This window comes from Monopterus albus, unplaced genomic scaffold (assembly GCF_001952655.1).
Source record: "Monopterus albus unplaced genomic scaffold, M_albus_1.0 scaffold533.1, whole genome shotgun sequence".
Taxonomy (NCBI): domain Eukaryota; kingdom Metazoa; phylum Chordata; class Actinopteri; order Synbranchiformes; family Synbranchidae; genus Monopterus; species Monopterus albus.
The window spans coordinates 129,060-142,014 of NW_018128413.1; the positions used below are offsets into that span (position 1 = coordinate 129,060).

The following is a 12,955-nucleotide window of genomic DNA, read 5'->3' on the forward strand; positions in this document are numbered from 1 at the left end:
CCTCCCCTCCAGCCGGAGGTTCAGAAGTGTGAAATGCAGGACCTCTAGACTGAAAACTTTCTTTCCCTCTGCCATTAAACTTCTAAACAGCTGAGGAGTTTATTACCAGGAAATACATGATGTACTGTCAACCTCTACTGTTTACATTCTCAGTTTGCACATGCATAATTGCACATTAACTGTTGACTGCTGCACATGCTGCTCCCATGCAGCATACATTCTCTTATTATATTCTTATATTTTTTTTATTATATTGCTGCATTTGCTGCTTAAAGTGCCTTAGATTTTGTTACTTATCTATTTTATATTTCATCTGTATTTTTGTGGCATTCATGTGGACGGCAAAGTAAGAATTTCATTGTACAGGGAAACACGTTTCCTAGCTGTGCATATGACAAATAAACACTTTGACCTTTGACTTTGAGACTGGACAGGCTTTGACAAACTCATGTGCATCCTTATCTACTGTAGGCCACCAAAAGTGTTGCTTCAAGAGGGAGGTAGTTTTGTGTATGCCGGGATGGCAAGTCAGACAGGAGTGAGCCCACTGTAAGACCTGAGACCGTACCAGATCTAGAATGAACAGCCAGTCTGGGGGTATGTCGCAGATGGTGCTGTTGAGCCTCATGGATGGTCTCCTCAATTTCCCAGGAGATGGCAGCTACCACACAGGATGAGGGCAGGATGGTATCTGGAGCTCCCTCAGTGATGGCTGGGCTAAACTGCCGTGATAGGGTGTCCAGCTTCTGGTTACTGGATCCAGGGCGGAAGGTGAGAGTGAACCAGAAACGGGCAAAGAAAAGTGCCCAGCGTGTTTGCCTGGGGTTGAGTCTTTTAGCAGACTGCAGAGATGTGAGGTTTTTATGGTCTGTCCACACCACAAATGGTTGGTCTTCACCCTCTAGCAGGTGGCGCCATTCCTCCAAGGCCAGTTTTACAGCAAGAAGCTCCCTATCCTGCACATCATAGTTATGCTCTGCCAGGGTAAATCACCATGAGAAAAAGGCACATGGGTGGAGGATGTGGTCCTTCTCTGCCCTCTGAGAAAGGATGGCACCCACACCTGTCTCCAAAGCATCCACCTCAACAATAAACTGCTTGGTAGTATCTGGTTGGATGAGCACCGGGGATGTAGTGAACCACTCCTCAGTCCACGCAAACCTCACCTTGCTATATGTTAAATGGGTGAGGGGCACTGCAACAGAACTGTAGCCCCAAATAAAGTGTTGGTAAAAGTTTGCGAAACCGAGGAAGTGTTGCAGGTTCTTCCAGTTCTTGGGAGTGGGCCAGGACGTGATGGCAGTGATCTTAGCTGGGTCTGCCTTGATCTTGCCCTTCTCCACAATGAAGCCCAGGAATGATTCAGTCAGTGTGAAATTCACGTTTCTCAGCCTTTGCATATAGACGATTCTTCAGGAGAAACGATGACGGTGTTTTGCAAGAGAGGATGAGAAGATTATTATCATCTAAGTAGACGAACACGAATCTGCCAATAAAATCCCTCAGCACATCATTGATCAGAGCCTGGAACACTGCGGGAGTGTTAGTGAGGCCAAAGGGCATGGCAAGATACTCGAAGTGACCTAGAGGGGTCTTGAAGGCAGTCTTTCATTTGTCCCTCTCCCTGATCCTCACCAAATGATAAGCATTTCACAGGTCTAGCTTGGTGAAAATGGATGGCCCCTGTAAAGACTCAAAGACAGAGTAAAGCAATGGTAGTGGATATTTATTCTTATATGTGGTATTATTTAACCTTCAATAACCAATGCACGGATGGCGAGAGCCGTCCTTCCCCACAAAAAAACCCATGGCCCCTAGTGGTGATGATGAGGGTTGGATGATACCTGCTCTGAGGGAGTCCTGGATGTAATCCTCCATTGCTTGTCTTTCAAGTTTGGAAATGTTGTACAGCCTGCTGGATGATAGAGGTGCACCAGGGAGATAAATGGCACAGTGATAAGGCCGTCGTGGGGGTAACGATAGAGCCTGGGCCTTACTGAACACTTCTTTGAGATCATGGTATTTAGGTGGTACAAGAGACAGTTCTGGGTCCGAGGGTGCCACTGCTGGGCCAGTGGAGTGTTTGGGAGGATGTGGCAGGAGGATGAACTTACTGGGCTCCATCTGGTGATGTACCAGTGACCCAGTCAATCTGTGTGTTGTAAATACATAGCCATGAATGTCCTAATGCCACAGGTGTTTGAGGAGTCTTCAGGATTTTGAAACGAGTGGTCTAATGATAGTTGCCAGTGATGATTAGAGGTATGGGAGGAGTCTGTTCTGTGATTATAGCTAGAGGTTGGCCGTCAATGGAGTGGGTCTCCAGGCTGCATTCTAGAGGCTGTGGGGTTAGTCTCAGTCATTTGACTAGGTCGGGGTTGATCAGGTTCTCCCCTGCACCGGAGTCCACCAGTGCAGTCTGTGAGTCTGGACCTCCTGGTGTGTTCAGGGTGACTGGGATCTCCAAGCTGGTTGTTGGGCATGTGGTGGTTTTAGAAAGACCCGCCAGTGCCCCCACTCTCACTGGCGGGGCCCTCCCTTTTGCCCTATGTTCCAATTCTCGAACAGTGAGGTCCAGGTTGCCACAATACATGCAGGCCCCATGTTTAATTCTCCAGGCTCTTTCCTGGGCGGTCAACCGGGTTCTGCCAAGCTGCATGGCTTCCTCTTCAGATGACGGGTCAGGTTGGAGTCACCCTGTTTGCCTAAACAAACACAGGGAGGACTGGGTGCTTTCAGCCATGGAAGGGTGGTTCTGGAGCGAGTGGAGCTCCCCATTTTTTCCCTCCGATTGTCTATTCTGATGGCGAAGTTAGCAAGAGAGTTGAAAGATGTTGCTTCATCTCTGGTGGCCAATTAATCTTTAATATAATCCTGTAGCCCATGCCAGAAGGCACTTCAGAGGGCCTGGTCACCCCAACCTGCTTCTGCTGCCAGGACCTGAAACTCCACTGTGTATTCAGAGACACTGCGGGATCCCTGGTAAATGGTGAGCAGTTGTCTGATCGCGACAGGATGGTTGAAAACGGTTTGCAGTTCCTGGAAGTATTCATCACTGGTGGCCCCTGTATGAAGGCTACGATATGCTAATCCCTGGACACAGGAATAAAGCTTAACCTTTCACACTAAGGTGGCACATTTGAAACATTAAAGCTCCAAACTCTGCTTGAGGTATTTTGGTGGAGATATTAATTCAGTAATTGACTACCATGAGCCTGAGAAGGCTTCCCAGCAGATCTCCCTCTTTCATGTTATTAATTCAGGATAAGACCCCAAAACCTCCCAAATAACAATAACCTGCAGTTATAGGCAGCTACCTCCTTATACCCTCAGATGTTACTGAGACATTTTTATAAACCAGTATACTCTGGCTCTTTGAAGAAGTGTTACATTTTGTCTGAAATAACCAATAAAAGCCGTGACACTGGCCACTTAAGACCATATTTGTTTTGCACAGTATTTAGTTGGCATAAGATGTTATAAAGGATAGGAAATTTAAAGGATAGCATATATTATGTAATAAGTAAACAGCTGGATATTTTATATAAAATATTTTCTGATAAAGCTTTCTAAATGTCACCTCCCCTTTCAACAGCCAGCCAGTTTGTATGGAATTCCAAGCAACAAGCCCAATCAGAGAAGTACTGCTTTCTGTTGTCACTGTTAGGTTTCCCACAGCCAGGCAGCTTATCACCGCTAGGTTTCTACTGCCTGTTTTAACTCTCTGAGACACTGTTGAGAAGGTTGGCATACTATTAACACTGTTGATTGTTGAACAATATGATTAAACTCATTATCAAGTTGTGTTCTAAGATAGAGAATTTGAATTATAATGTGTAATATAATAAGTAAACAATTGACTAGTTTATTTAGATTGTTTTTAAATGACTGAAAATTATGTCAGTATTTCAATGTTAATTTCAATCATCACTGATTCCCTTTTCAGGAAGCTGCATTTAAACTAGTTATAGTCTTAAACAGCCTTGAACATTACCACTTAAAAGTATAAGTCCACTAAAATCATAACAGTAGCATCAAAACTTGACTCAATAAACAGAGTATTAAACCTTTTCAGGAATTTTATATACTGTAGAATCTTAAAAGACTTACAGCAAAGCAGCAAGCAATAAGATATAAACCTTAAAATCATCAATAATTGTCTTGATTGGCTTACAATCTAAATAAATCAACAACCACTATTTCTAAACAATCTAAAATGATCATACTGATTAAAATTATTATGGTTGAGCTCTCAAGACACTGAATAAAAGTCAAAGGCTTTGCTCATGGTCACCAGTCCTCAGTTGGTTTGGGTTTGTTGGATCAAAAAATCTTCATCTCAGATTATCATTTTTTCAACAAGAATTCATTCTATACCCTCTATACTGTAATTTTGATGAACAGTCAGAATGTACCAGAGAATTTCTGTGAAGCTTTTTTAGTCAAATTTCTTGTGATAAGTGGCTTGGATGGTGGTAACTTTGCTAGTTTATCTAGCACTGTTATAATAGCACTAAACTTCATGTAAACAGCATGTCACTTATGCTTCTCTATTAGCGTTAACATAGAAAGCTAGTTCCTATTCCCAATTTGACAATAAACAATAATAAATTAAGCTTAATTTCATCTAATTTTGACTTAAAATTTCAATATCCATATAATTTCCAACAGAATGGTTCAAGCATGAACATGTGAAAATTTTGCTGTTCTTGCCAGATCATTAAGTGCAAAAGAGAAATTTTTCTATTAGAACTTTGCCTATAAAGTAATAGTCTTTTTGTTTCTAAGCACCTGTGAGCAGGACACCGCTCAGTCAGCTTCCTCTCATTGGGGGGCGGCTCATTGTACAGACATCTTTATTTAACTGCTGGCCACAGCCAAGCAGAGCTGTCTACCACCAAACAAGGCCTAGATCCTTTCCAAGGATCACAGCAAGCAGGCATTGGCTGCTGTCATCTCGCCATAACACTCTCCTCTAAAGGGATTGACCACATCTGTATTAGTGGGACAATTGTATTTGAAACAATAGGAAAGGTGTGTGCATTTATCTGTGCACACCAAAAACATACAATTTACAGCTCTGGCCTCACCGCACGTCCCCTTGTCTTGTCTTATTCAGCAGTGCTGACTGGGGTACACAATGAATCCAGATGCTGTTGGCTGTGATGAATCTTGCATGTGTCTAGGTGCAGACTTGAGGACAGGTTGTAAATCATCCCTGGAACCTTTCAAAGCAGAGGACTATCTGTTGTTGTGTCTCCTTGCAGTTTTGCTAGGATCAACTGTGGCCATTTTTATCGTAGTCTTTATTCAAAGCCCTAGGAAATATTTGGCAATGTATTTTCTGGGTTATCCAGTTTACTTGGTGGTGTAGTCAAAAATAGTTTGGTTTGATGAGTAGTCTAGCTGCATGGGGCACCACCTACAATCTTACACTGTCTTCGTGATATCATTGGATTGAAGGCATATGCATATTTTAAAGATGAATGATGGCGGATGAATGCATCTCCATAAGATTAAGACAATTGAATTGTGCTATGAATAAAATGTGGGTCTCATTTAAATATTGCTTGTGCTTTATTACAGCAGGTCATTTTCCACATAACTTAGTGAGTTAGTGAGTATGTTGCAAATAGCAGTATAGAGGTTTGTCACCTGTGTCACCAAGTCATGTGAAACTATGTTTGGCTACCATACTGGACTGTGGTTAAAGTTTGAAAATGTATTTACTGTGGAGTAGGAACTGTCACTCAATATACTGTTGAGTGGACTTGTTGTGGCCACTTTTCTGATGAAGGTTGCAGTATCACAGCTGCAATCCATGTCTGTCGTTTCTTTGGGTCAGCAGGGCAGAGGTGGAATGATAATGCTATCCCTTACTGTGCTTAACTGTTGTGAGTGCCAGCAGCTACACAATAAATGCCCATTTTTTTAAAGTAATTGTAGTTTATTATGAAGAGGATAGAGTAACATTACAAAAACTCAGCTCTCAAAAGCAAGAAAAAAAGTCAAACAGGAGAAATATTAGTTAAATAAGCAAAATTCTCACCCAACAAAACAGGAAAATTTCACTTGCCATGATTTTTAGAAAAAAAGTAAAAATATCCAGTTTCGAGAACCCATAGATATGCAGCAAGACTAAAAACAAATATACACAGGAAAATAATCTGCTGAGAGGCAGACAGGAAATGGGTGAGACAGTCAGGGAGACCTGCAACATACGTAGGTCGGCGGACTTGACTCGCCAACGTCACACGCACACACACACTGCTTGGTACATGGTGTGTCCCGCTGTAACCATTCAGCTATTGAGGCGCCCTAGGTTTCAGTTTTTGTAGTGAAGGTACTTGAGCTGCCAGAAGCAGCGAGCAGAGTTGTTCATATTCATATGTATGTGTCAGTCTTTGGCTCAGCTAGCATTAATCCTACATTCATGCTAAATATTCATTCACAAGAATGTCTTCTTTATGGTATGACATGATGTCTAAGATTGGTGCATGAGTGTTATTACACTCACTGTAAACGTGCTATTTCCCACTAGTGTTTTGTTTGTTTGCCTCCTGGGCGCCTTCCTGGGGAGGTGTTCCAGGCGTGTTCCACCGGGAGGACGCCCCAGGGAAGACCCAGGACACGCTGGAGGGACTATGTCTCTTGGCTGGCCTGGGAACACCTCAGTATCCCCCCGGAGGAGCTGGAGGAAGTGTCTAGGCAGAGAGAAGTCTGGGCATCTTTGCTTGGACTGCTGCCCCCTGCGACCCGGTTGCAGATACTTTTGAAATATTTAGCTTTATTTTGAAAATCTTGCTCCATTCAAATGAATGGGAAAATTCTATTTCAGCGTGATTTTAGCTATCAAAATGTTCAGCTCTTCAATGACATTCATGGTTTTCTTCAGAAATTTTCTAAACTTCACACTTTTAAAATATTTAGCTTTATTCTGAAAATCTCACCACATTCAAATGAATGAGAAAATTCTTCTTCAACACACTGTCAGCTATTTCAGCTATCAAAAATGTTCAGCTCTTCAAGGACATTCATTGGCCTGGGAATGCCAGGCATTCCCCGGAGGAGCTGGAGGAAGTGTCTGGAGAAAGGGAAGTCTGGGCATCTTTGCTTAGACTGCTGCCCCCGCGACCTGGTCCCAGATAAGCAGAGGAAAATGGATGGATGGATGGATTGTTGCATTGTGGTGGGGTGTTTAATAACCACAGTTGGCAAATGGTTTTGGCATCATAAATCTTATCCATCTTACTTTTTCCAAGCTACATGGAAATCAGGCCACAGGGTGGTGGTAATACAGAGTTTAGTTGCTGACAAAACCTAGCAAATCTGGCAAGCTGCATCTGAAAATGTTTTTTTTAAAAAGTAACCACCTGAAACAGACATTTTGACAGTCATTCCTGTTTTGCACAGTAGTTGACCAGGGGTAAAGGTGGGCAGGGTTTGAACTCTCAAGCTCACTTTATATTCCTTAAATTACTTTAAGTCATTTTCTGTGTGTACAAATGTGTTTAAAATTGTGAGTGCCTTTGAGAGAAGGCTGCCTGAAAGTTTGCACTGTTATCACAACTGTACGATTCATTACACTGAGATTACAAAGCAAGCAAAAATACATGGAATTGTTGGAGAGGAGCCAGAAGGAGGCTATGATGCCAGGCTTTTTTCTCCCCTCTTCAGTGGTCTTGGTTCAGAACAGGAATAAACATTTTTGCTTTTAAATGTGCTCAGTCCAAACATAGTCTGGCCTTCTTCAAATGAACCATACTTGGGCTTTAAAGTTCTATCATTCAAATATATACATACTGTAGATACATACACTCAGGTGTCAGTTTATTACATTTGTTGACAGTTTTTTTTTATTTTATTTTATTCCCTCCATTCAAATTAGTGAGGGTGGGGGAAATAACAGCTACACCTCTTTGTTTAAGCTAATGCAGTCCAACAGCACTGCAGTCTGCAGCCTCCAAAATGATCATACATTTGAATCAACACCTCTCTCAAACTGCTTCAACAAGAACTAAACATCACCTCTATCATCGCCTTCATGAAGGGAGGTTATATTACTGGACTGATGTATAAAGCTGAATAACTAAAACAATTCGCTAATTGTAAGTAATAAACTGCCAACTGAGGATATATATAGAGACAAATGCATTTGCACCTTCCCATCATCAGGTATAAAGATTTATTTTCCCATTTATGTAACTCGCTTCTGTAATCCACTTGAGCTGTCAGTCCACTGTGAAGTACAGTGCATCTGTGTCTGTTTTCATTCATTTCAATACTGCGCATAAGAAGCAGATTAAAGGGTCATTTTGCTAGCTCATTGGATAATTACCCGTTTTAATTGCTTCCAGTCAAGAGTATTAGCAAGGGCCCTTTGTTGTGCACTCTGTTTCCTCTGCCACTGTTTGACATCCTCCAGTTTCAGACTTGCTGACAGCACAGAAGTCAATTAGGGTTTAAAGAGACTCAAGGAGGCTTCTTTGTTCTACCTAAGTATTGGAGTTGAGAAGGACAAAGGTCCTTAAGGCTTTTACAAGACTTAGCTTTTGGTCACATCTGAAGAGCTTCAGTCTCATTGTGTGGCTCTTTCCTTTATTTACACTGAACTAATGTTTCCAACCTGAAAGGAGAGCTGTGTTTTTACCCAATAATGAACTCACAATACAACATTCTCAATAAAAAAAGAAAAAGAGAGGCACTTCAAATTCAGGTTAAAGGGCACTTTGTGGCATATATTAATGCTAATTGCTAACTGACTTTGCAATAATATCTTAAGATGAATAAAATATAGGATCTCTCCACAGCCCACTCCCTCCTTATATATTGTACTTTTTTAAACATGGCACTGAATTGCAGAACAAGAAGAGTAGAAAAAGTTAGTCATGAATTTTGTTGTTTATGCTTTGGTAGCCTCTAAGGATTATTTGCCTTGTGTCCATGGTGATTCTGTTGTGGCTGCGGATCGGTGCACTCCCAGCAACTCGCACTAGCACTGGGACCATCAACAACTCTGCCTCTGCAGGTGCTGGAGTGCACTCCTGGTGGCGGTCATCCTGTCGGTAACTTCGCATGTTTACATGAAGCTAAGCAATTTTGGAGGATTTTTCTACTAACCTGATTTGAATAATAATAATAAACTTTATTTCTAAAGTACTTTACAGCTCACCTAAGCACAAAGTGCTGTACAATACCGAATAGCAACATAGAACATCTTAGCAGTCTATAAACAAATAACACACCGATAAAAAGGTCTGCCTAAAAAGATGAGTTTTTAAAACTGACTTAAAAATCGATAACTCAGTTATATTCCAAAGCTCCTGTGGCAACGAATTCCACAGTCTAGCAACATGGACAACGAAGGATCGGTCGCCCCACTTCTTGTACCGTGACTTGTTGTACCATTGACCACCAGTGCCAGGTGCTCTGCAGATCGCAGCGCTCTGCGTGGGGCATACACAGTCAGCAACTCTGATAAATACTGCGGAGCAAGTCTGTAAATTGCCTTAAAGACAAACAACAAAACTTTAAATTGCACTCTCCACTGCACTGGAAGCCAGTGCAATGAGCGGAGAACCGGAGTGATATGGGCAAATTTGGATGTGTTGGACAGCAGCCAGGTTGCAGCATTTTGAACTACTTGCAAGTTTTGGGGAGAGGATTGCGACAGGCCGGCATAAAGAGCATTACAGTAGTCCAGACGCGCCATTATAAGAGCATGGATAGCTTTTTCCAGATTTGCACGTGATTAAAAACGACTTAACCTTCGCTAACAGCCTTAAATGAAAGAAGCTAAATTTGACTATGGCTCTGATCTGTTTTTCAAAGTTGAAGCCACTATCAAATATATATATAGGTTTGTTAGTGAATCTTTAAGTGGAGGGGCTAACACACCTAACTTAGGGACACCTGCGTGTGGTCCGGCACTGATCAGCATATACTCAGTTTTACTGTCATTTAGATGCAGGAAATTCTGCGCTAACCATTTCTTGATGTCTCGGATGCAGTCATCTAAAGAGGCAAGTGGATTTTGATTATCCTGTGTTAACGGTATATAAATTTGTATATCATCGGCATAAAAATGAAAGTGAACATTATGATTTGCTATAATAGGTGCTAGAGGCAGCATGTATAGGGAGAATAACAACGGAGCCAGGGTCGAGCCTTGCGGGACACCTGAAGTGAGAGGAGCTGTGTCAGAGGCAAAGCCGTCAACGACAACGGAAAAAGTTCTATTGGTCAAAAAAGAGCTAAACCATCTTAAAACCGAACCTCTCAGGCCGATAAGATGTTCAAGTTTGGAGAGTAGGATTGCATGGTCAACAGTATCAAAAGCTGCAGACAAGTCTAAGAGGACCAGCATTACAGACAGTTTTGCATCTAAGGCCGTGGTAATATCATTGTGGACCCTCACCAGAGCAGAGCAGAGCATTTTGACCAGTTCCGTTGTCTCCATGGTTTCAGTCATTCTGATTTGCAATTGCTGCTTTGTGTTATGAACTGTTTGCCAGTGGTTGAGACACCTGATTCCTCTGTGACTCTCTGGACTCCTGCCCTTTTTGAATTGTAATTGCTGCCTTATGTTATGAACAGTTTTGCCCATGTTTTGAGATACTTGATTCTTCCTGTAACCTGATTGGCTCCGGCCATTCTGATTTTGTGTGGCACTCTGCGCGAGGCCTGTGAACTGTTTTCTCTGTCAGAGAGAAGTACAGTGGGTACCTTGCACTCGGTGGTGATTACTTCCCCAGGTACTGGACCTCTGCTTCCGGCCCTCATCACATCATCCTTTGACCTGCTCTGCTGTCACCAGTCAGCCAGACCAGCTACCTCCACTACACAGATTCCTCTCACTGGGCCAGTGATTTCCTACGTCAGCTCCAGCCTCCTTTGACCGCTTTCCCGGCCAGCAGCGCTCTCCAGCCTAAAGCCAGCACCCACCTATATTCAGGTCCTCTGTTTTAGTACTTGATATAGACTCTATCTCTGTATACCTGTTATCCTCTCTCACATTCTCATTCTTTGCTTTAACATAGTGCGCTGCACCTCTCCTTCAACCCCGGGTTGCTCCTCTAGTGGTCCAGTCAATACAGCATCCCCAGATGTTCGAGATCCGCTGCAATATCTCCGTGTCCGGTCCTCACTGATTCCTCATTTCAGTATTCATTAAATTATATGCTTTTCCAAGCCTGAGTGCGAGTCCTGCATTTTTCTGAGCCCCCTCTGGTTGTTGTGATACAGCTAGCCGTAACAGATTCTTTCTCACAAAGGTATTTTTTGCACACCAAGTTTCATACAATATGGAATTAAGGCTTTACATTCTTTGCACAGTATGTTGCCTTTTTATGAGAAAGGTGAAAGGGTTTCTGTGTGTTTCCTCTGAGGAACTTCAAGTTCATCACATTGAAAATGAAAATAGTCCTCATTTTCCTCATTCTCTTGTCCTTGCTCAGTGCTTGGTGTTTGAAGATGCTCCCAATGGTGTAAAGGCAGCGCTAGCTGCGGGGATGCAGGTGGTGATGATTCCTGATGATAACCTGGACCCTAGCCTTGCTCGGGTGGCCACGCTGCGACTTCGGAGCATGGAGGAGTTTGAGCCACAGCTTTTTGGCCTGCCAGCATTTAACTGATTCTATTCTTACTCTTCAGAGGGAACTGTAATGATTGAGTCTGAAAAACAAGTTGATGGTTTTTCCTTTATGCCTTACCATATTCTTTGATTAGTGATATTTTCAGTTATTGTCATTGAATTGTTTTATATCACATGGGAGATCACTGAACAAAGTCTTTAGGCTGTTAGTCCTCAAGCCATTATTAGCAACTAGGTTTTTAAAACGCTTTTTGATGTGTCACACATGCTTTTTCAGTCAACTCTAGGGGTGTCCGGATATTTACAAGTTCAGGTTTGAAGATATTGAAGATATATATGAAGATGAACATGGACACACCCAAACACCACTTGTGCCAATACATCTTGATCAGATGCTGTCTAAAAAGTTGCACTTGCAGTTGAATTTTTCTAATATTTTTGATGTTGTATCAGAGGCTTGAGGCAGTGATTTAGAAAGTAGACAAAACTGAAACATCTGCATGACTATGAGCACTGGGAGCTTATGGAAAAGCATCTTTCTGTAATTTTTGAGTGACTGATTACTATATAGGTATACTAAATATTTAGCAAGTCTAGTTTGTAGATCATCTAAAATACTCAACATTTGTTTACATTTGCCCTTTGCCTTTGTTAGATTGCATGTATGAATTAATGTGCTATTTTTTTCTAATAAAATGTAATAAAAAATAAAGAAAATCAATTGTAATCAAGATAAGTGGAAAAAATCAAATTTACAAATGAAGCAAGATTTTTCACAACTGCTGATTTTTATTTGAACCTCAGAAATTTAACACATTCAGGACAGTTTACGCAGCTGAACACACAGTAACCATTTTGGTCTACACAACACATCAGCTCCATTGAACACAGACAAACCTATACTTTACAGGAGGGGCAGAATCATCTTGAGTGCATGTTGCATATGTATGTCTTGCACTTGATGCATGTATATTGTGTTTTTCTGTCCATCTTGGGTCCACACACTCCACAGCGCTTCTTTTGGTTGGAACCTAGACTAACGAAAAGATAAGAAATACTTAGCACTGTTAGGTATTTTTAGTCAGATAGATATTGGTTAGATACTTTATGTATTAGAAATGTTTAGTGGAGATAAGATGTCTAGTTAGACTGTTAAATGCTTAGTCATGCTTATGAGTTTCTACAGGGTGCATCTGGTCAAGGATAACTAGAGAGAAAAGTTGATGACTGTCAGCAGACAGGATGTTTAATATTATTATTATGACATGTATAACTGTAGCCTTAGCCATAATATGTTCTTATGCTTAATGTCATGACATGTCACTAGATGTCACCACACAATCAACAGACAATCACACATTG

General features: G+C 41.7%; 1 protein-coding gene across 1 annotated transcript in view; it reads left to right on the forward strand.

The window, feature by feature from the left end:
• Positions 1 to 12,433, forward strand: part of pudp (pseudouridine 5'-phosphatase) — a 50,524-nt gene extending 38,091 nt beyond the window's left edge. The window contains exon 4 of the mRNA XM_020588364.1: positions 11,457 to 12,433. Within this exon, the coding sequence (XP_020444020.1) occupies positions 11,457 to 11,633 (177 nt within the window). The 3' untranslated portion in view covers positions 11,634 to 12,433. The remainder of the gene's footprint in view (positions 1 to 11,456) is intronic.
• The last annotated feature ends 522 nt before the right edge of the window (positions 12,434 to 12,955 follow it).